General features: G+C 37.7%; 1 protein-coding gene across 1 annotated transcript; it reads left to right on the top strand.

Annotated features, from left to right (window-relative positions):
* The first annotated feature begins 673 nt into the window (after window positions 1-673).
* LOC121431664 (sodium/hydrogen exchanger 9B2-like) lies at window positions 674-24,723 on the top strand. The gene is made up of 10 exons (XM_041629309.1): window positions 674-893; window positions 10,590-11,285; window positions 12,016-12,286; window positions 15,422-15,597; window positions 16,975-17,081; window positions 19,456-19,605; window positions 20,017-20,125; window positions 21,745-21,881; window positions 22,985-23,074; window positions 24,083-24,723. The coding sequence occupies exons 2-10, from the start codon at window positions 10,652-10,654 to the stop codon at window positions 24,284-24,286; spliced, it is 1,878 nt and encodes a 625-aa protein (XP_041485243.1). The 5' UTR covers window positions 674-893; window positions 10,590-10,651; the 3' UTR covers window positions 24,287-24,723.
* The last annotated feature ends 313 nt before the right edge of the window (window positions 24,724-25,036 follow it).

Raw genomic sequence — 25,036 nt, 5'->3', positions numbered from 1 at the left:
AAAGGCCATTCAAATGATTTTACTGCAACAAAATGCCACCATATCATTTTTATTTAAACAGTTTCATAAACTTTCTTTGACATGATTCAGTTCAAAACATATTCTATATTACTAATTAGCTAATTTAGACTTGAAAATACCAATACTTGAAGACTTCTGAGTATCCTCAGTAAGTGAATTCCATATCTGAGCACCTCTATACAAAAACCTACGTTTACCAGATTCAGTTTTGGGGCGAGGTACATCAACACACATGTTACTTTGTCTCGTGTTGTAAATAGTTGTTCGAAATTTAAACTTTTCACTGATGTACGGAGGCACTTGTTTTGTCATAACTTTATACATAATTATTGCAGTATCATTTTCTAACTTTTTAACAATAGGTTCCCAGTTAAGTAGGTCAAGGTTCTCCTTTCCTGATGAAAACCAAGGAGAGTTTCCATTCCCGAAAAAACATGACTAGTAGCAAAAATAGAAGAAAAAGCCCTTACTTTCAAAGGGGGGGGCACAGTTCCGTTTTAATGGCGTTTTTATAGTACACATTTTAATTGTGTTTCTCAAAGGGGAAAGGGAGGCACGGGCCGGCTGTGCAATCCCCCCCCCCCCCCCCCCCCGTGGATCCGCCAGTCTGATCCACGATTCCACGGCCACAGAAATACAATGGTCTGATCGGATCGGCCGGCCCATAGAGGCGTATGGATCGGCCTCGCCGCCGCGCTGGTGGCCGCTGGCCCTACGGTATACGGTATCGGTGTGTAGCGCCTGCTTTATAGCTTTCTGCCTGATTTTTTCGACCACTAAGCTCAAATTAGCCTCGCCTGCTAGTTTCACTGGCTCTGCATCATCATCAGGGATCAATTCGTGGAGATTTATTCTGAAAAATTGTTTAAATCGTAAGTTTATAGTCTTTATAGAGTTACTGTAAGTTGTCGGCCATAAATACGGTAGGCCTAAATGAAGAGGAACCGGGACGAGAGGGAATTGTTTTTTTTTTCTTTCTCAGTCACGATTGATAGTCCCACACAGTACACATTGATATGTATGACATTTCTTTCTTTTTCCTGTTTATGCTGTGTAGCGACTAGCCTGGGGCGTTTTGGGGAGTGAAAGTATGTATGGAGTCACTCCCCACTAACGCCTGGGACTCCTTCCTAAAGGTACGGTACTTCCCCACATACGGGTACAAAACCAGAAACTTTCGCCCCCGAGTCCGAGAATTCTACTTTCCCTCTAAAAGATCTAGCCACTCTAGGCCTAGGCGACACCGCAATAATACTTACCTGTGTTAAGAAACTGGGACTCCACTCACGCGCATTTGGGCAGCCCTAGCTTAGAACTAAGCTTTCTTTCCGTAAAAAATCTTTATTCTTATGATTCAATAAATGTTAATGAGTACCGGTATATAATTACTGTTAAATCGGTAGGATGGGGGGTCGGGTGTCCGGACACTTTATCTCTTTGAAGCCTTCTTTTTTGTCTGTGGATTACACTAAAAATATTACTTGTAATCATTATCTATTTTGTTCTTTATAATATTTCCTAACATTTTGTACTAATAATTGATGAAACTTCGCTTGTAAATTTTTCCAAATGACATTCTAAAATTGATCGTCCGGACACACTACCCGTCCGGATACACAACAACTGGGTATACTCACCGGTTCTTTTCTTGAATTTTCTGCCAAATTCCCACGCTTCTGGCAACAATTCTGCCTACGATTTTGTCACCATAGACAGCTGTTCATGCAACTTTATTCATAAATGGAGCGCCCCTTACGAGAGTTAATAATGCCGCGGAGAAATCGTTAGGCATTTTGGCCTGTGATCAAGGCTTAGCTGTTCTATTTTTTTTATATGTGTGAGATCGAAATCACAGCGAGTAAACACTCTTCCATATGGAAGAGTGTATACTCGCTGTGATATGATCCCGATAGGGAGGCGCAACACCCCCACCCACATGGGCGCAAATCCCAGGGCCGGGGGACATGTACCCCTCACCCAAAATAGTAGGGGGCACATTATGAAATATCCCCCTACTATTTTTGGTCATTTCATTCAAAATCGAAATAAAACATTTGGAAGAGACGATCTTACTTTTGGGATGCCCCCTTTTTTTGCTTGTTTGCTTGTCAAATTTCTTTTGGTTAAGATGACCTTCTTTAGGGGGTGATAAACCTTCTTTTTTTTTTTTTGTCAAATTTTCCAGCCCCTGGTCCCCCTACCTTTGGGGAGAGATTTCCGCCCTTGCAAGTAGACATACTCTTGATATTGTTTGCGAATCTGCACGGGCGTCGGAGGCTGGGGGATGAGGAAAAGCGGTGAGACGAGAACAAAAATAGAAGGGAAAAGAGGACAGAAACAAAGTGAAAGAAAGAAAAATTAATGGAAAATAAAAGGGAAGAGAAAATAGGGAGAAATGTGATGGGTAAAAAAAATTGGGGAAAGAAGACAGAAAAAAGTGAACGAAAGAAAAATTAATGGAAAATAAAAGGGAGGAGAAAATAGGGAGAAATTTGATTGGTTACGTCGAGATTTTATGTGTCCGTGCAAAAAGAAATGAGCAGAGGTTGAGATGTTGTCCGTTTCGGCAAATGCCTGTCTGTTTCTCGGACTGGCGCCTGTGTTGCAAAAATTATTACCGTAAGCTGATGGAATCACTGCTTCATACCGACTGACAGGATTTAGCGGTTGTAGGTATAAATCGCGCTCTAACACTCTAAAACTGTGTTCTTTATCAAAAAGCTGTCCTTCATATTCATTTTCGCAAAAGAATATAAAGTTAATTTAAATCATTGTCTGTAGTTATCCTGTTTATGTTTAAAATACTTAGAAATTGGGTTAGGTTAGGGTTACCAAATTATCAGGGCAGAAAATATATTTTTTTCTGATTTTGCGCGTCGAGCTGGCATTATTTGATCTGTGAGATTATGTTTTTGATGACATTCATTGTGTTCACAGCAAAAATTATTAAACATTGCGCACGTGCCGTGCGCCGCATGAATTATGTAGATCTGGGGAGCGTTTCATGAAAGGACTTGTCGGACGTTTTATCTGACAAGTCCCATTTTATCCGACAGTTACTATAGTAACAGTGCCTCTCAGCCAATCAGAATCACGAAAAGATGTCAGATCTGACAACTTGTCAGACAAAAATGTTGATGAAACGGTCCCCAGTGAATAACTTACCGCTACACACGAGCAGTTGCTCTATATATTCTATGTAATATAATATACAGAGCAACTGCATGCCCATTTTTAATGGTCCATAATATACCCACTTTTTTCTTTTTTGGAAAGAGTATGAAGTTATCTACTGATATACTGAATGTACAATAAAAGTCATTATCATGTATTTCTTGACATTTCATTGACTTTTTTTCCCATCCCATAGCTGCTCGCATAGACCTACGCCGTCACAAATAACAAAACAAAATCTCACTTTTTTTCTTTTTTGGTGGGGGATGGATTTTCCACTGGATACGCAACGGTACAATTTTTCAAATTATTTTTTTCTGCTATTTTCATAATAAACTTTAAATGATTTCGCCTGTGCACTATTATTTTTTTAAAGACAAAATAACAAAATTACATCTAGTCATCATCATAGCATCGTCACCAACTTCATTCTCATCTTCATCACCACTACCACCATCATTATCATCATCATCATCATCACCGCCACCATCACCACCACTATCATCTTCACCAAGATAATTTTCATCATCATCATTGCCATCATCGTCTTTCTTTTTTTCTTATTTTTTCCCCTTCCCTTCTTTTTTTCCTTCCTATTTTCCTCCTTTTTTAGAGGGGCATACCACCACGCCCCCTCACTAGATATCGTCCTCTAAATATGTTTGTTGTTGTATATAAGTTGGCGGATGCCTCATGAAATGAAATAAGAGAAAATAAGGAAAGGGAAACAAAAAGAAAAACAAGAAATGAGGAGAAGAAAAAAGAAAGCCAAACAAACAAGAAAAAACAATATCAAAATTTTGTTGTAAAGTCTTCTACGTCAGTTTAATAATTATGTTTTCAGTGAAATGAGAACATAAAAGAATTGAAACAAGTAAGAAGGGCTATACATCGTAGCAAAGAAATAGAGGGATGCTCCGAGACAATAAAAAGGGTGAGAAAAAGCCTCACAACACGTACGAGCATAATAAAAAAAATGGAATAAGCGAGGACAAGTAGCTGAGGGACCCTCCCCCTCTCTCTCTATTTATCTATCAAACTCGCATATACAAGAACTTCTTACTAATCAAAATATTGCGAGCAAAAAGCACGAGCTGACATTTTTTTTAAATATTCAAAACTGATAGAGGGACGCATTTTAAACATTATTCATGAAACTTATTAATCATTCATTTCCAATCATTCGATTGCGACAAATGATCTGAGAATTTAGTGTTTTTAGGAATTCATTAAAAGCATAAAGTTGTATCTCAACATTAAAATATTGCAGGCGCAACGCATGAGCTAAAGCTTTATACAAAGATAAAAAAATGACATTTTAAGTATTTTTGGTAATCACGAAAAAGATTGATATTTCATGAAAGAAAGCTCAAATTCCAAGGAGGAATATTTTTATGAATTGACTTTAAAAGCCGGGGGCCACTTCCATTCACGAGTGGATACCATGTGCGATCATGGGGTCTCAAAAAGCACCCTAAACACGTAATTTCCTGATTCTGAAAATGCACCCCTTAACAAGTATTGACGTGTACCGTACCCTTGACAAGAATTGGAAACAAAACGATACTCTTTAAATATTCCCTGAAATGACCCCTAAACAAGTACAGAAATGTTTATTGTTACGGGTCCTTCGGTCTTCGGCTTTTTTACCTTATTTGGCTTACTACGACCCCACCTAGCTTCTACACCTTGCGCAAATTGGACTCTAAACACGAAGTGTTGGGGAAAACAAGGACATCCTTTATAAAACATTTTAATCTTGTTTTATCATCCCCTCAAATTCGACCCTAAACACGTAATTTTCCTAACGAAATAGATATACCCCTTTTTCATTATTTTTGTGTTTTTGACACCCTTATCACGTTACGTACATAACATGCCCTATAGTGAAAAAGATTTTTTTTTGATCGCGCATATGGTATCCACTCATCAATGTAAGTGGCCCCCAGGCTCAAAAAACTGTGGAAGCCCCATTTAATATTTGATTATGGGATTATAAGTCGAATAAATAAAAGCTGAAAAAACTAGTATTTTGTGTTCCTATATCATAATTCTCTTTCTCTTTAACACTAGTTCCCTTTTTTTTGGGGGGGGGGGGGGTATTTTGGTTAAAAAGCTAGGAGAGAAAAAAAATAATAATTTCTGGCTATAGTCGTTGAAGTGGTAGGGACACCCCCCCCCCCTGTTGTTATGCATTACGCCAATATGGGACCAAATGATCCTTCATGTCCGGCGCAAAACTTATGCAATAAATTAAACTTTATTTTTTGAAAAATTTAAAGCTTGCGCTGTTACCTCCAAACGCTTTCACCTGAATTTGCGATGAATGCTAGCGTTATGAAATATATCATTATCAACGTCTGGCGAAAAGAATAACCAATCGATCACCTGACGAGAAAGCGTATCACGTGATCTGCATAACAGCTTCGATCGCGAGTCAGAAGTGAAGAGCAACTGCCAAGAAAATCAGGAAAAAGTCGTCAAAATGTAAGTTTCCCTTAATGTCTTTCATTTTATTTTTGTTGCTAACAATGTATTTACGATCCTTAATTATAATATTTCACAAAAAAAGAATAACGAACTTGTGAAATAATATCAAAATATCCTGTACTCAAAGATTTCTAACCCCGCAATTCCACTGATGTCGCCTATGAGGTCCATACATGTAATGTTTGGACCTCATTGGTACTAGGAGTGGATCTAGCCCTAAAACATGTACATGATGGGGTCCAACTTCATTTCCAACATTTCAGCGATATTGATTTCATTTTTAAAGAATTCATTAAAAAAACGAGAGATTTGTTTTGAAAAGATGGAAAGAGCTTACTTCCGTGTTTACGTCGCCATCTTGATTTCTTTGTCTTCCGCTTGGCGACAGCACGCAAATCGCGGGATTTGCGTGCTGTCGCCAAGCGGAAGACAAAGAAATCAAGATGGCGACGTAAACACGGAAGTAAGCTCTTTCCATCTTTTCAAAACAAATCTCTCGTTTTTTTAATGAATTCTTTAAAAATGAAATCAATATCGCTGAAATGTTGGAAATGAAGTTGGACCCCATGTCTTCATTCGCTGGTGAGCGAGTTTGCGGGAATTGTCACACTGCGTAATTGCGGTTTAGTTCTTTCGGGACCCATTAAGGTAAAAAAAACACATGTTGAGATACTTAAATAATTGGCACGGAATGATTTAGGTTTTTCATGGTTCGAAATGAGGGTTTGCCCTCTCCAACGATAGTTTTGCCTCCTCCAATGATAGTTTTGCCTCATGTGTACCAGTTAGTGCTGTTATAATTAAACAATCAAACATCGTTTTATTATAACAGCACTGATCAGTACTTATAATCCTCAAATCCACAATGGCAGATATGCAAAAATCGTTGATTGCTCAAAATGATATCCAAAGATTCCCCAAATTATTGATAAAATCTCATTCAACCCTAAAATAATGTTATGTGAAAGGTGAGGATTTATTCATGTTACTGTTTCTTGAAATATTTTTTGTGCTTGTACATGTATCTCTTCGAGTACATGTAGGTCTAGAGGGAATTCTAAAGTGTTAATAGTGCAGTCGCTACTCAATGCATAATATTTCTATTGATTTCTATGTAAACGGCTGACATTGTCACAGCATTAACAATCAGTGGCTTCAAGACAAAGCTAGACAAGTTCTTGTCTGCATGGCATTATGTTCATGCATGGAATATGGCCTTTTCATTACATTGGTATTGCAAATAGCACAAATAGTGTCAGTTTAGAATTTATCCCAGCTAGGAAGACAACAAGATAGACCTGAAAACTTGACTGCAGGAACAACTTTATTTTCCAGTAGATGCAGTATAAAGGTCACTTTTTCATGTGCACAGAGTCTGTGGGTCATCAGAATTAATTTTTTTTCTGATTCAATAGTAAAGGCCATTTTTTTAACCAAAAATCTCTGTCCCTATAGTTATGCAGGAAGTGCTGAATGTAAGCATTGCCACCTGATTGTTGATGGCACAATTTTTTGTGCTATTTAGGGGGAAACTTCAATATTTTGTTGTACATGTACATGTACACACTAAAGATATTTAGTGTGCCATATAACTATGAGGATGTTGGGTTGGGCTTTATATGTATTGGCTTAAAGGTAAAAGACAGTAGTTGCGGCAAACAATTATTGTCTCACCTGTGAAGCAGAGTGAGACTATAGGCGCCGCTTTTCCGACGGCGGCGGCGTCAACATCAAATCTTAACCTGAGGTTAAGATAGATAGATAGATAGATAGATAAATGGTTTATTTGATAAAACTCATACATCATGGCGGCCAAGCCGAATTGTGATGCGTTTACAAATTAAAAACATAAATCAATACATCAAAATTGAATACATATCATTGAAATGAATAATAATGAACGCAAGTATTGTTGAATATAAATACCTAATAGTATGATTAAAATGCAAATTCATTAAAATTCATTAATCGCAAATGTAACTGTAATCCTTGATGCATCAATAATTGGAATTGGATAATTGTGAACTAGAAGAAATTGAATTGAAACTGATTTAAACAGGAGATTAATTGATAAATATAATATAAACATTGATTTTGAAAAGTAGTTAATTGAATGTATAGAACAAAATGTGAAATGGCGACAATAATGAAATAATATTAACTAGGAATGATTTGAATGAGAAGTTGAGAAACTATTGCAAATTTGTCAATAACTGCGACTAGCTACTAAATAATGCATCGATCAGTTTGTGAATTGAGCTGTTTAAGATTGAGATAATTATTAAGTAGATATAGTACAAGAATGAGATTGCAATTAATATAATCTTAATTGTTAAGGCATTCGATTGATTGAAGCTACTTTATCATAATGGAAATTCATTTTTAATTTCAAAACTTGACCAAAGTTTACAAAATTTACAAAATTACAAAATGCAAATTAATTGAATGTTTATGTACAATATATATACAGATAATTAATACATTGGTAGATATATAATACAATATAAATGAGATTGCATTTTCTTTTTTAAATTTCAATTGTTAAGACATTTGATTTATTTATTGATGTTATTTGATCATAATTTAAATTCATTTTTAATTCCATAACTTGACCAAATCACAGAATGCAAATCAAATGACTGTCATATGTATATTATTTTACAGGTACTTAAATATACAATATACAATATATACATCAAATTTACAATATATAAATCAAAATAGGCAATGTCTTATTGGTGATCATGATTCATTAATTAGCTTGATCAAGTAGGGTACTGGGCTATCCCGAAGTCTATTTGTCCTAAATCTTATCTCTGGTACCTTCACCCTCCTTCGGAGCCTCATAGCTGATCCTCTTTCGGGGGCAGTTGGAAAGAGGTGGCTGAATCAGGATTTATAGTCCAGTTTAGTTACAAAGTCTTTGCACAGTTTATAACGTCGATCAGCCAGGGTAGCCATACCATAGTTTAGAAGAGCGCTCTCATAGGTTGAATAATGAGAGCCCATTATGATCTTCAAGGCTCTTTTCTGGATGCTCTCGATCCTTCTATCTATCTATCCCTCCAGGTCAGTCAGGGGGATCGTACCTGGTACCTAGAATTTGGGTAAGTTTTTGAAATGACATCATAACTTAGAAAGTATATGGACCTAGTTCATGAAACTTGGCCATAAGGTTAATCAAGTATTACTGAACATCCTATTAGAGTTTCATGTCACATGACCAAGGTCAAAGGTCATTTATGGTCAATGAACTTAGACCATGTTGGAGGAATCAACATCGAAATCTTAACCTGAGGTTAAGTTTTTGAAATGTCATCATAACTTAGAAAATATATGGACCTAGTTCATGAAACTTGGACATATTAAGGTTAATCAAGTATCACTGAACATCCTGCATGAGTTTCACGTCACATGACCAAGGTCAAAGGTCATTTAGGGTCAATGAACTTTGGCCGAATTGGGGATATCTGTTGAATTCCCATCATAACTTTGAAAGTTTATGGATCTGATTCATGAAACTTGGACATAATAGTAATGAAGCATCACTGAATATTTTGTGCAAGTTTCAGGTCTCATGATTAAGGTCAAAGGTCATTTAGGGTCAATGAACTTTGGCCGAATCGGGGGTATCTGTTGAATTACCATCATAACTTTGAAAGTTTATTAGTCTAGTTCATTAAACTTGGACATATGAGTAATCAAATATCACTGAACATCCTGTGCGCGTTTCAGGTCACATGACCAAGGTCAAAGGTCAATGAACTTTGGCCGAATTGGGTGTATCTGTTGAATTACCATCATAACTTTGAAAGTTTATGGATCTGATTCATGAAACTTGTACATAAGAGTAATCAAGTATCACTGAACATCCTGTGCGAGTTTCAGGTCACATGATCAAGGTCAAAGGTCATGTAAGGTCAATGAACTTTGGCTATGTTGGGGTTTTTTGTTGAATAACCATCATATCTCTAAGTTTATTGGTCTTGTTCATAAAAAGTGGACATAAGAGTAACCATGTATCACTGAACATCTTGTGTGAGTTAGAGTAGTATTCAAAGTCAGCACTGCTGCTATATTGAACCGCGTGATGCAGGTGAGACGGCCAGAGGCATTCCACTTGTTTCTTGAGAAAGTCTTTTAAATCAGGGTTAATTGTCAAATTATTATCATACATCTAGATCTGGTACACTAATGTAAACTTATCTTTGTAAAGATCATGAAATCTTAGCTCAAAATTGATAATGCTGATGATCACTAACACAGAGAAGCATATTTGATGGAATTCCGTGCTTATTTGCTCATTTCGCAGGAATTACACATTTTCTTCCAGAGCTTTGTATACAAACACTTTATTCTGTTTGAACTCATTTTGAGATTGTAACCACAACTGGTATTTATCTTAAGGGTTTCAACAGGAGCTGTTGCTATGAAACAAATATTATGGAATCATAGGACGAACTTCAGCTGGGGGGGAGGGGAGGGGTTGCCTGTGGTCAGTGTTTATTACTTCAGAAGATACTGTACCTGGAAAGTAGAGGTCATGGGTTCAAATCCAAGTGGTGGCATATTTTCCTTCAGCAAGGTGCTGCACTCAACCCAGGTGAAGTAAATGGGTACTGGAAAAAAGTAATTCCTCAAGAAGTTGTGAGCGTTAGAATCAGGAGCTTAGCCAGGGTAAAGTACATGTAGGAGCGGCTCGAGCACCTAACAAGGTGGATATATGTGCGCATTCTATACCCTATATATTTCATTCTGTGTAATTCTTTGTATTTCATCTTTTCAATCAAAATGCCATAGGAAGCACAAAGTATGTATCTGTAATTCTCTGTATTTCATATTTAATTTAAAGCTTAATGCAACTAGGTTTGACATTTTAACCTTTTGTCTCATTTAAAGCACAGATCTCCAGATTTCTGGATCAGCTGTCCAGCTTGTATGAGGAGTGTAACTAACATCCATCAAAATGGGCCTATTCAGTAAAAGAGGCAGTCTAAATCTCTCAAAGGCCGAAGCATCCAACCAGGTCCAAGACCAGATTGATCCAAACTTTGAGAAGCCGGACAATCGTTTGGACACCTGGGCATACACTGTTGAAGATGAAGACACGTTGGAGACGGAGCTCTCCCTCGGGAACAGCCATCGTGTTGTTCAGGATGGCGACGATGATCCACCAGGTTGGTCCGGGATGCAAGCCTCGATGGATGATGCGGGGAGTATGAACTTTATCCCTGGCATAGCAACTGACCCAAAAGGCGCAATCACAGACTTTGATGACGGCAGCAAAGGGTGTTGCGCCAACTGCCGATACTCCTGCAGAATAGCTTTCAGACCCTGCACCACCAAGCACAACCCTCTTCCGCACAACCCTTCCAGGTGGAGACGATTCAAGTTTGCTTTTCTCTGCCCTCCTCATGGTACTGTTGGCAGGACTGTGACTTATCTGATACTTGTGTTGCTGCTGTGGGCAGTAATGTTCACCATAACAGGGGCTGAAGCGTTACCGGGCGGCAATCTTTTTGGAATCTATGTACTTGTTATCACCAGTATTGTTCTGGGGCTGTTGGTGAACAAAATTCTTAGGCTTCCAGCCCTTTTAGGTAAGCTCACGTTGCTATGGTAATGAAAATATTAACCTTTGGTGAGCTATTGTTTTTTTTCCAGATTCATCAGTGTAAGAGTAAGACATACATTAGTATGGAAGTTTTGTTTCTTTGTTTTTTAATCAGAAATCATATTATTTTTATTGGGTTTTTGCATAATCATCCTTCAAATACAGTACCTGTACTCCGATATGTATGATTTTTTATTAGCTAACCTCCAAAATTGTCATTTCCGTGAGTATGTTGGTGTGGGGATTTGAATTATAAATAGGTCTGCTTTTTATCCATCATCTGTAAATATGCATTTACATCCATGTTTTAATAGTTTTCAGCTATGATGCTAGTTTATCTTTGTGACCTGAAACTGTTTTTATAATGAGAAACCAGCCCAAGCTATGCATTGAAAATGGCACATTATGGTTCATTTCAAATCCAGTGAATAGCACCAGAAGATAGTGAAGTAGTTTTGAAAAAGAAATTGAAACTATTCTTACTACAGAAATATTGATGATGATCGCATCAGTAATGTGTGAATTGTTCATGAAGTTTCTTTGACTTTAGCTCTTCTTGTCCATTGCCTTTAATTTTCCCATAGCTATGCTAGCTGGCGGGTTTATTCTAAAGAATTACCAAACAATCATAATCAACAAAAGCTAATGAGAAATATTGTTTTATAAAGTTTCTTTGATCTTATATCACTTTTCATCTGACACCATAATTTCTGTAGGTATGCTAGCTGCTGGTTTCATTCTTAAGAATGTCCAAGCGATCGACATAGCCAACGACATCTCCCGCGAATGGGCCAGCGCTCTTCGTAGCATCGCCCTTGTGGTAATCCTCCTGCGTGCTGGACTTGGTATCAACGCAAAGGCTCTTCGAAGGCTTAGTTTCGTGTGCGTCAGGCTCTCCTTCGTACCGTCTATCTTGGAGGCAACGATCGTAGCTGTCGCCTCTCACTTTTTCCTAGATTTCCCCTGGGAGTGGGCTTTCATGTTGGGGTAAGCAACTTAGGTCCTGTCGTACAAAAAGTTAGGATTGATCCGATCATGGACCTACTATGGTCCGATCAACCTCAAGTTTGGAAAGCCAGCAACGACAACTTACAAAATACATGTTTATTCATGTTTTCTAGATATAATGTATACTTATACATTCATTCATCTTGTCTTTACAATTCTGTGAGATTTTTCTTTACTTCAAAGGATATAATGCAAATTTCCAGTAGGAAAACCTTGACAATGATGGATTTCCATATATTTGAGCTTGTTTGGATGAATTAGAACTCTTAAAGCCAAGTATTTTTTTTCTTTATGTTTTCCCATCATGGCATATAATCAAAGGAATAAAACACAAGAAATCTCTGTTACACTCTAACTAAAGGAAGGTCATCCCAAACTGTCACTAACTAAAGTCTTCATATTCTTGAACTTAAAATGTTGAGACAAAATTTGGAGGAAACCTTTTTGTTCCCCATTTTCTATCAGAATTTAGGTGTTTTGATTTCATTCTCTGCATGTGCCAGTACCTCCTAGGAAATGCCAAATTGATTGCCAATGTGATCTTTCTTTCATGGTTCCTGTTTCAAGGTCATGTTGACCAGCAACAATCCAGATATTTTGTCAGCTATGTGCTATTGGAATCCTTTTAACCATTTTAATCTAGTGCCCTGGAACACAAATCTTTGAAATTGATTGCATCAGTCACCGTGTGAAATCAATCTGAAAGCTGTTCATAAGTTATGAGTGACTTTAAGAACGACTCGTGATTCTTTTTACGCACTAAACCATTGCCAATGAATATACCATTTAGTATTTACCACAAGAAAGAATCACCAGTCATTCTTAAAGTCACTCTTAACTTAAAAACAGATTTATGAAACACCCACTGATTCTTGTGTACTACATCAGGGTCCTGGGGGTGTTTCATAAAACTGATCGTAAAGTTACGAACGACTTAAAGCAAGGCTGGAACCTGTTCGTAGGTCATACCTCAATTACATAGGGATATCACATAGCACAAGAAAAGATCACCAGTCGTGTGTAAAGTCATTTGTATCTTACAAACAGCTTTATGAAACTCCCACCTGTAACACAAATAGGGATTAATTGCTAATTCGAAAGAGCAATTCTGATTGGTTCCTAGTCAATTAACTGAGCAAAATGCACATTCAACTATGATTTTGATAGGCCATTTCATTCAGCAATTGTTCACTAACCTTTGTGTTACGGGGCCCCAGATTGGCAATTGTTTTTACTCCCATCATCTTAGGCCAAGTAAAAAAAGAAAGTAGTTGATCGTCCTCGCGCGCATCTATTTTGACCGCCGCATGGAAATTTTTGATATTTACTATTTTCAAAAATTGGCTAAAAAAAGAAAAAAAAAAAAAAAATTGTGATGTTCCATTTTTAATATTCCCTTTTTCATTGCAGCATCAATTTTCTTGATATTTACTATTTTTATGGCTGCTGAATAGCATAAAATCACAAAATCATGTGCTTTGGGATCTCTCTCGCAACTTCAAAAACAATTGCAAAGTCCGATATCGCCGTAAGTACAAGAAAGAAAAAAAATCTGATTTGGTTTTCTATTGAAATTTTGAAGATACCATCATAAATTAGCGAGAAGAAGAAGAGAAAATAAAGTTTGCAAACTCGGGGAAGATCACGGATTTCTTCATTTTTAGTGCATTTTCGGGGACCCCACTTCCTGAATCTGAACTAATCCGTCGCGTGCTTTGGAAATATGGCGCAGAAAAATCAATTTTAATGACGTAACTTTGTATTTCGGCTGGTTTTTTGGTGAGTGATAGCACCTGTACTTCGATGTGTGTTACGGTGATTGACTGTGCTTGTTGTGACTCTGTTGGGTAAATGCATATGACTTGTGTGCCGGGATGATTATTGACTGTGCTGGCGCAACATGTGAATTTGTGAAATGAATTGAATTTTCTGGCGAGTTTTCTAACGTCAGCAGGCGCGCATTGAATATTCAAAAAATAATTTCAAGTGGATTATTCTTTATGAAGATTGAAAATCATTAATGGGATTCCAAGAAGTGCCAATTCTGTTCAAATTTGATAAACTTTATTCTTCCTTGAGCTATTCAATTTGATGGAAAATTATAAAAATTAGTTAGTAAATAGATCCAACACCTACAGTTACAAACATGAAATAATAAACATTATGTGAACAATTAACAATTAATTCAATCATCATTTAACATTTGATATCAATTAAAAATGAATAAATATTGAACAGTACTAAACAACATGTAAATGAATATACAAGCAGCTGGAAAACTGTGATGCGAAACCATGCCCAGAGCTAAAAAAGAGATTGGCTCTGGAAAACTAAACATGGCTCCATGGTAATAAAAATGACCCCACCCCCATGTATTTTTTACCGTTACAATATATATATTAATATAGAATAATTAATGTTTAAATCATTCACATGACATGAACGTTTTGTTTTACAACAATACATTACCGGGACATTACCGGTATACATCAGTATAAATACATCAATAGATTTTTATCGCATGATACATTTTCCATAGATTTCCAATCAATTGTATGTATATACATGTATATTATGCATATATATACATTTCTACTTATTTATTACTAATATTGAGCATGCATCGATCACATATTTCGAGCTTGACATGGCCTGACAACCATTTGAATAAAAATAGCAAAAAAAATAGTAAATAGTAAGGACCTCCCTCATCACTGATGTAAAAAAACGGGCCGAGAAAATGCCTCCTTGTTTTTAAAAAAAATAGTAAGATAGCAAATAGTAAGGACCTCCCTCATTACCGCTCTCAAGAAACCCGGACGATCAACTACTTTCTTTTTTTACTTGGCCTTAAGTTGAAATCTTTGTATATTTTATAACAAGCATCTGAAACTGGTGATAATGACAATAGTAATAATATTTGATAATATTGATTATATCATTAGTGACCTAAAACAATAGCAAGATCAATGATAAATAATAATTGTAGGAGGGTTTCTTTAAGTAAGCACTGCATTTTATTCCTGCAGCTTTGCGGGGACAGTAGAATGTTATTTTGCTAAACAACTTCCTCGCTGCTGCTTCTAAGTGTTCCAACTTCCACCCATTTACCAGGTTTGTCTTGGCTGCTGTTTCTCCTGCTGTGGTGGTTCCATGTCTCCTGGTCCTGCAGAAGGGAGGCTATGGTTCCAGGAAAGGCATCCCGACCCTCACCATAGCTTCCTGTAGCCTGGACAACGTCCTGTGCATCAGTGCTTTCGGAGTTGCCATGGGGATATCTTTCTCATCAGGTAAAAGGATAATAATATAATAATAATAATAAAGGTATATTTACCCAGGGAAGCCACTTCAGTTCTGAAAACTGTTCTCCCAACGGGCCCTGCTATTATTATTACTTCGGCTTTAGCTGGGCTGCCTAGGCGCTCAAGCATTCAAGGAATTTCTTCCCACCGGATACCCATTCACCTCACCTGGGTTGAGTGCAGCACAATATTGATAAATTTCATTGCTAAAGGAAATTACGCCATGGCTGGTATTTGAACCCACGACATTCTGTTTCAAAGTCAGAAGACTAATCTACTGGGCCACAACGCGCCATGGATACTCACCAGGGGCTTGTTACACAAAGGTTAGCGATTAATCGTGCACTTGCTTTTGATAATTACTTGTACTTTGTAGTCAGTGTGATCAATGGTAAAAAAAAAATTGTTCTACGATCATTGCTAAGCTTTGTGTTACCAGGCCCCTTGGGAGCATTTCATGAAGAACTTGGTCAGTGATTTTCTGTGACTTTTTTGCTCCCAGCCAATCAGATCCAAGGATTTCTAGTAGCATGTAAAATTTGTGAAATTTGTCATCTTTTAACCATTCCTGAACCATTATTATACAAATAGTGAATAGGCATGAGTGTGATGGTGCGAGATTTCGCATGAGGTGAAAGAAAGATACTCTATTCAACGGGGCATTAGCCAAGTTGAATAAAGCATTTCTTTCTTTCACCAAATGCGAAATCTTGCACCATTGCAAGAATAACAATGTTCGCTATTTGTGTTGTATAACGCATCAGAATTTAGCGAAAATATGAAAAAAACAAGAGTAATCTATGAAAAGGGAGCAAGAATACTGAAAGCGGAAAGCAAATTCCCACAAGGGCACATGACCTTGGACAGCATTTAGCCAGCAGGCTTATACGCGCATTGCACCTTCATTTTACTGAGCGCAATGAATTAAATCGTATTGTGACATCACCTAAAGCCGTGCAACGATACATTTTGAATGGTACGTCTTTTGTGCATTGGTACGAATGTTTAACATTCAGCCTCCCATTTGCTCGCATACAACAAGCTAAGTAGGCATTGTACAATGCTCAATATTATATGTATGATGCTGTCACAACGGTGTTTTGTAATAAGTAAGTACATCCTTACAAAGTTTGCCCAAGATATCTGATTTGGGTAACAATATTACCTATGCAGTGTATTTGTGGGAGATATTGTGGAATGATGTATACTAGCTTTTTGAGGGCAACTTAATGTAAAATGACTAATTTGTACATCCTTCATGAAGAGTTTTCTTCACTGACATTTTCTGAATGCAAATAAATGATCTGAAATTTTATTTTTAAAGTGTTTTTGTACTAATGCGATCTTTTTCTATTTTTTTTTCAGGTAGTCTCATTTTGAAGATTTTCCAGGGTCCTTTAGAGGTTGTTATTGGTGTTTGTTTTGGAGTATTTGCTGGTGTTCTACTCTGGTTCATTCCAAGCAAAGACATGGTGAGTTCATCAGAAGTTGTGATTGGTGTTTGTTTTGGAGTGTTTGCTGGTGTTCTATTCTAATGCATGTTAAGTCCATTAGAGGTTGTGATTGGTGTTTGTTTTGGTGTGTTTGCTGGTGTTTTACTTCAGTTTATTCCAAGCAAAGACATCATGAGTCCTTCAGAGGTTCTGTCTTGGTGTTTGTTTTGGATTGTTTGCTGGTGTTCTACTCTGGTACATTCCAAGCTGTAACCGATTTTCATACCAATTCCCGATCCGATCCGATTTTCCCCCTTTTCCTACATTTTTCCGAACTCCGATTTTTGACCATTGGGGAAAAAATCGGATCGGAAAAACCAAAACATAACAAAAAAAAAAAAAACATGTGGCGACATGTTTGCCGTCAAAATGCGCTGGTGATTTGTTTTGATCTCAGACAAAAGCGGTGGAAGGAAAAGAAGATAAAGGGGAAGAAAATTATGATTTGTTTTTATCTCCGATATTAGCGGAAAGGCAGGTGGAGAAGAAGATTATGATTTGTTTTGATCTCCGACATAATCGGGGAAGAACAAAACGATGATAATTGGTGATAATTTGTTTTGATCTCCGACAAAAATGGAGGAAGAAAAACAACGAAAAGACGATATGTTTTGATCTTAAGCGGAGGCAAATAAGATTTAGTTGAACACGCTGACATGCGCGGTAATATTTACGACTATCTGACTATACGTCCTCTAAGAGTTTACGATTACCTCCGCTATCACTACGATGTTGTAGAGAAGGTGAATATCATGGTAAACAACTCTGGATAATAATGCGTCTTTTTCGGGAGGTCAAGCGACCTTTAAGAGTTTACGATTAGGGCCTACCTCCGCCATCACTACAATGTTGTAGAGAAGGTGAATATCATGGTAAACAACTCTGGATAATAATGCGTCTTTTTCGGGAGGTCATGCGACCTTTAAGAGTTTACGATTACCTCCGCCATCACTACGATGTTGTAGAAAAGGTGAATATCATCGTAAACAACTTTGGATAATAGTGCGTCTTTTTCGATAAGTAATGCGGCCTCTAAAAGTTCACGACGGACTCCGCCATCACCACGATGTTGTAGAGAAGAGGCCTATCGTTGATCGGCGGTAGTGTCGCGCGCTGGAACGTCATTATCTTATTTTCCTTCTTCCGATTATGTCGGATATCTTATTTTCCTTCTTCCGATTATGTCGGAGATCAAAACAACTCATCTTCTTCTTCCTCCGCTTTTGTCGGAGATCAAAACAAATTCTGCCATCAGTGTAGCGTGCCGCATTTGTCCAGGCGCCGGCCACATACAAATTTTAATGTATTTTTTTGTTTTTGAATATCTTCCGATCCGAACCGATTCCGATTTTAGGAGCAAAACTTCCGAACCGAACTCCGATCACGTAATTGCTCTAACTTACAACATTAGTCCTTCAGAGGTTGTGATTGGTGTTTGTTTTGGATTGTTTGCTGGTGTTTTACTCTGGTTCATTCCAAGCAAAGACATGGTGAGTCCTTCAGAGGTTGTGATTGATGTTTGTTTTGGATTTTTTGCTGGTGTTCTACTCTGGTACATTCCAAGCAAAGACATGGTGAGTTCCTTCAGAGGTTCTTATTGGTGTTTGTTTTGGATTGTTTGCTGGTGTTCTACTCTGGTACATTCCAAGCAAAGACATGGTGAGTCCTTCAGATGTTGTGATTGGTGTTTGTTTTGGAGTGTTTGCTGGTGTTCTACTCTGGTTCATTCCAAGCAAAGACATGGTGAGTTCCTTCAGAGGTTCTTATTGGTGTTTGTTTTGGATTGTTTGCTGGTGTTCTACTCTGGTACATTCCAAGCTTCTCATCTTTTTTTCTTGGTGGTCACCTGAAATGTAACAAAGAAACCTAGGTTATGATTGGTAAGCCTGAATAAAACATACTCATTAATTCTGTTAATATATTCAGAAGAATAAGATGTAACACTATATGTTATGTATTACATTGTTTTATCAAAATCCCTGAACTGAAAAAACAAAACCAGAACCCGCTCACATCAAAACCAGTACCTCTCACATCGGATGGATTCCGGTATTCCGTCCGTTCAGACTCAGGCCTACATGGATTCCTGTTAAAAACATTTACAGACGTTTTAATGGATTGTTATTGCTGTAAACTAGTTTGATACTGGAGCGTTTTTTTTCTATACGCATGTGTGATAAAAAAATATGAAATGATAAAAATTTCAGGTAAGGAAGCAAAAATAAAAATGAGGATATGACATCAGCCATTGAGCAGTCATGATGACATGCATAGGACTGTTTCACAGCGGGCATTTTGATTTTATTGTGCTTTTCTTACTTCATTCAATTCATTGTTTGCTGTTCCCTCTCAGAAAACCCTGACGAATCTTCGGTTTCTGTTCCTGTTCTGTGGTGGTTTGTTTGCCGTGTTTGGTAGCACCGCAGCATCCTTCCCCGGGGCTGGAGCGCTGGGATGTCTCACCCTTGCTTTCATGGCTGCTCTAGGTTGGAAGGACGAGAAGGTGAATAAAAATATTGATAATGATCATTTTTTTGTGATGTACCTACATAAATGTTTTGTGTTGTGACATCCATGCATGTTTATTGTATCTATCCTGGGATAAAATTGAGGTTTCAAAATGCCTTTCAGGGTACCTGTGGTGGATGATAAACCCAAACTGGACTTTGAATATGGGTTTGAAAAATTTGTTGTACCATGCAAAGTTCTAGATCCAGACCTTGTTTGAACAAGAAACACAGTTCAACACAAGAAGTAAACAGAAAGGCATTTTGAAACGCATTTGTACCTTCTGTTTCAATGCCGAGGATACGTCCACAAATCTATCCAGTGGGAATGATCCCAACTCTGATCTATATACCAATGGTATCACTACATCTGTATTCGAATACTACCTTTCTCTTCAATGTGATAGGTCGCAGTTGGAAATCTGATTGGTGTTGTCTGGTGGCTGTTTGAACCAATCCTATTTGGTCTCATCGGAGCAGAGGTTGCCCTTGAGTATTTAGACGGACAAACAGTGGGTAAGATTATGGTAGCTTGCCAGCACAAAAAGTAATGTATTTTCCCAAATATGTCCTGAGATGCATGTAGCTCGCAGGCAAATTTTCATGGTGTTTCTTAAGACTCGTCTATATTCAATGCTTCCTACTCTTAATTGTTCCTGAATCTATTACTGTTATATTTGTGCTTTTCTCTTTCGTACTTTCTTTTTTTTTCTTTCATTGCACCTTGGGCACTCTGCCGGGTGGATTTGGCACATTACAAATCACATATATCATTATTATTTCATATCGCCCATTCAGCCCTTGGAAGGCTTAGAATTTAGACAATTGTACATGTATGATGTTACATCAAACAACAGTTTGATGTGCCAACTAGCGATAGTCTTGTCCCCGCAACACAAGGTCAGCGATTAATCGCAAATTTGAAAGAACGATTCTGATTGGTTCCTGGTCAGTCCACTGAGTAAAATGCACATGCAACGACGATTTTGATAGGCCATTTCATATGGAAATTTATTGCTAACGTATGTGTTACGGGGCCCTGAAGACCATTTGCACAAATTCTATTTGGTCTTAAAGGAGCGGAGTTTACTCTGGAGTAAGATGGATACAGGTAGGCGAGGCTTTGGTAGCATTTAAGTACCAAATATTTCTGTTTGTCTGATGTGTATTTTGGTAACATTCAGATATTGATTAAGATATTCAATTTCGTCAGTTTGCTGTTTTTAGCTGATTCTATTTGAGCATATCGGAAGAGAGGCTCCTATTGAGTGTCTACATGGGTCTGTTGGTGACATTATTGCCCGAAGTCACAAATGTGGTTTTGAAAACCATTGGTTTAACCCATCGTTTTTGCAGATTTCCTGTACAAATTGCGCTGAATTCACCGCATGTACTAAAAGGTGTCCAATATTGATGTACGCTTTTGTCACAGTGTGCCAAATTGATGCTTGTTGCCAGGTTAAGTAAGCCATTTTATTAATGGGTCCATGGTTTTGAATTAATGAGTACATTCTTCAAAACAGTGGACTCATTAATTAAAAAGTGTACTTAACCATGGCAACAGGTGTCAATTTGGCCCATCGTGACAAAAGCGGGCATCAGTATTGGACACTTTTCAGTATAGTATGCGGTAAATTAAGCATAATTCATACAAGAAATCTGCATAAATCATGGGTTCAACTGTTGGTTTTATAACCACCTTTGTGAATTTAGGCCTATGTGACCGCCCAGCTGAAGTCCTACTAGTCTGCCCAAATAAATTTTTGGTTTGCTGTAAATTTGAAATGCTCTTCCTAAGCTTTAATACAACCCGCGATCTGTTAGAATAATTTGCTTTATAGTATTTAAAGATCTTATCCATGACGAAGAATTTCAGGACATTGAGATTCATAGAATAAGGAAAAGACAGATTTTGGAGTTGTCATGTTCACTCAAGAATGAGGCTTACTTTTATATTCTGAAAGACCCTCTGGAACTCTCATCCCCCCCTTAAAAAATGTTTTCCATAATGTTTTTGTCATGGCTTTCATTTATTAATTTCTTGACATAATTTTCAGTCACACTTCATTCTTTGTAAAATGCCTTCCTGAATTTTATGTTGAAGTCAAACTGCTATTATGATTGCTCGCCTACAGGTCTTGGAATAGCCACTCTTATCCTGGGATTAGTGATTCGTATTGCAGCAACTTGGCTGTCTGTTCTTGGAGCTGACTTCAACAAAAGAGAGAAGCTCTTCATGATCTTTGCTTGGTTCCCAAAGGCTACTGTCCAGGTAAAAAGACTTGAATGATTTAGATAGTGTTAGTTGTATCATAAATGACATCGCTTCTTCTGCTCCTGATAGTAATGGTGATGATGATGATGATGGAAGGTGGTGATGATGATGATGATGGTGATGATGATGATGAGGATGATGACGGTGATGATGATGACGGTGATGATGATGGTGGTGGTGATGATGATGATGGAAGGTGGTGATGATGATGACGGTGATGACGGTGACGATGATGATGATGACGGTGATGATGATGATGGTGGTGGAAGATGGTGGTGGTGATGATGATGATGGAAGGTGGTGATGATGATGATGACGGTGATGATGATGATGACGGTGATGATGATGATGTTGGCGGTAGTGGTGGTGGTGATGATGATGATGGTGATGATGATGATGATGGAAGGTGGTGATGATGATGATGGTGATGATGATGGTGATGATGATGATGATGAGGATGATGACGGTGATGATGATGACGGTGATGATGATGGTGATGGGGATGATGATGATGAGGGAAGGTGGTGATGATGATGATGGTGATGATGATGAAGATGACGATGATGATGATGACGGTGATGATGATGATGGTGATGATGATGGTGGTGGTGGAAGGTGGTGGTGGTGATGATGATGATGGAAGGTGGTGATGATGATGATGACGGTGATGCTGATGATGACGGTGATGATGATGATGTTGGCGGTAGTGGTGGTGGTGATGATGATGATGATGGTGATTATTATAATGCTTGTAATTATTGTAATTATAAAATTGATACTGATGGTGGGTAGTGATGATACTGATATTACTGATGCTGATAATTATGAGCTAAAAACGCCAGTGAGACTGATACTGAATATGATAATGATTGTGGTGCTGGTAGTGGTTGCAACAATGGTGATTTATGATTCAGCATTGTTCATATATGACTGAATCAGAACATAATAATCTACAAGACTTTTCCCAATTAATTGGATTACAGACTGAATGTACACGTAAGGACTGCAGTCAGCTTTAACATTATATGAGTATTGATTAGAGATAGAAGACAGTTCAGCTCTAAAAAAATGTATTTCATTGCTTTCATCTCTCCATTCAGGCTGCATTAGGACCATTAGCCCTTGATGAAGTCATGAAGCAAGGCATAGTGGATGAAACAGATGAAGCAAACCAACTCAGAGGAATACAAGTAAGCCAGACAAATTGTGAAAATGATGTTATTTTTTAAGGTTTCCATGGCGAAGGAGAAAAGTGTAGTGCTTTCACGGTACACAATGTACTCTTTCATGGGCATGTGTTGGTCCTGAAAAGGACCACCCAAATGTGATGGTTCAACAAATGTGTCCTTGTCATCTTCTGGAGGATTGTGAGAAATTATTTACCCTTTATAGGCATCTATCCATTAGTCAGACTTGTCTTTTGCACAGGAACCCTGCAAACTGCTTTTCATTGCTTTTGTGTCAGTTCTAGCACCTGGATTCTTGAATAGTTTATAAATTCTTCTTTTATTCATGATATTGTTTTTTTATCCTTTGATAAGGTAATTGAATGTAACAGAAAATTGAGCCATTTTCACAAAGATGTCTGAGATAAAGCATGTATTTTATCTAAATGGACTATCATGGCTTCATTCCTTTGTGTATTATAGTAATCTTTTATGCAACGGGGTTCTGACATACAGATGGCACCCTGGGTTACGTAGCTTTCAACTCATTTTGATAACCAATCTTTCGGTGAATTCAACTACATATATTTTATTAGCAATTACAATGAATAGGTAATCGTAGGTGATTCTACGTTCTATTGAGGGGATAAATGCAGTCGTGACTTTCAAATGTCTCCGACTACCTCACATTTCTGATACTGAAAATAAAAGGCTAAGCACAAGACAATTTAACTCTAGCAACAGCACAGATCACATCATCCATACATATACTATGCTTTTTGCTTGCGTGGCTAGCTTTGTTAATTAAACATTAAGCAGAACCCCCTCCCAGTTTGACTATATCAATGTTATCATCTGATTATACCTTTTGTATCTTACATTGGTCTTGCAAAATATTTGCTCACTATTGATAAAAGGAATGCTGACAATCTTACCATACATCCCTGTTCTTCATTGAGATGTACATGTATTTTTGCAGATTTTCCACATTTCATTCAAATATATCGTTTCCTTCCTCCCATTTTCATTCAGCTCTTGACCATTGCTGTGTTGAGCATCCTGATCACAGCACCCATTGGTGCCATCCTCGTCACGCTCTGCGGCCCAAAACTCCTGGAGAAAGAGACTAGACCCTCGACAGTCAGCCACCCATCAGGGGAGCTGGGGGCGGGGCCAGGGGATGAAAGGGAGGAGCTTGGCGCGAGGCAGAGGCTAACAGCCGAGGAGCAATACTAACCCTGGTCAAGTGAGAGATTGATCCAGGTAATGAATTGTTTGCATGTATCATCCATCTGTTATCTGTTTAATCACCATGCGTTCATCAAGGCATTTTTATCCTCAGTGCCGCCTTCAACTCAGGACTTCAATGGGAAACCAGGGCCGGTAACACAAAATTTAGCAATGATCACAGAACTTTTTCCTACGATTGATTCCATTGCCTACAATGTGAAATCAATTAAGGGTATGATCAATCACTAAACTTTGTGTTACAGGACCCTGGTGTAGAAAGCAGCAATGAAGTGATTTTAAGGCATGCTTTTCATCCATTGTTATTCCATCAATTGGAAGTTTTTGAGGATTGAGTTTGATTCCAGTGTTCCATTTCCACTGTTACAGTACCAAGTAGCATTTTTTTTTACTTGCTTTGACACTCTTAGAAACAATACATCAGATATGTTTGACGGAATATCTCTGCTTTTCAGTCTATTTTCTTTTCTATTTGAGATATATGATTATTTTTATATTATTATTTTTTGAATGAGTACCCTTATTTCAAACAAAAAGCGATGTTGTGTTTGTCCATCATAACGGTAATCACATACATGTATGAGATGATGATGTCAGTCAAATGCTTAGAGAATGAACTTTAGGATTGTGATAGATCAAACATTTCCAATGGAGCTTCGAAAGTGGGAATCTCTACGTTGCAAATAGAAAATACTAAAATCTATTTGAGGAAAAATCAACGCTGCCTTGTGATTATCC

The sequence above is a fragment of the Lytechinus variegatus genome, chromosome 18 (genome assembly GCF_018143015.1).
Source record: "Lytechinus variegatus isolate NC3 chromosome 18, Lvar_3.0, whole genome shotgun sequence".
Classification (NCBI taxonomy): domain Eukaryota; kingdom Metazoa; phylum Echinodermata; class Echinoidea; order Temnopleuroida; family Toxopneustidae; genus Lytechinus; species Lytechinus variegatus.
The sequence above is the reverse complement of the archived record's forward strand: the minus strand, read 5'-3'. Positions and strand labels throughout refer to the sequence as shown.

Excerpts from the sequence above, each read along its gene's own strand:
- LOC121431664 (XM_041629309.1), top strand. The coding sequence starts at position 10,652 with ATGGGCCTATTCAGTAAAAGAGGCAGTCTAAATCTCTCAAAGGCCGAA. Across the intron at positions 17,082-19,455 it reads TCATTCCAAGCAAAGACATG|AAAACCCTGACGAATCTTCG; the intron begins GTGAGTTCATCA and ends GTTCCCTCTCAG. Across the intron at positions 19,606-20,016 it reads TAGGTTGGAAGGACGAGAAG|GTCGCAGTTGGAAATCTGAT; the intron begins GTGAATAAAAAT and ends TCAATGTGATAG.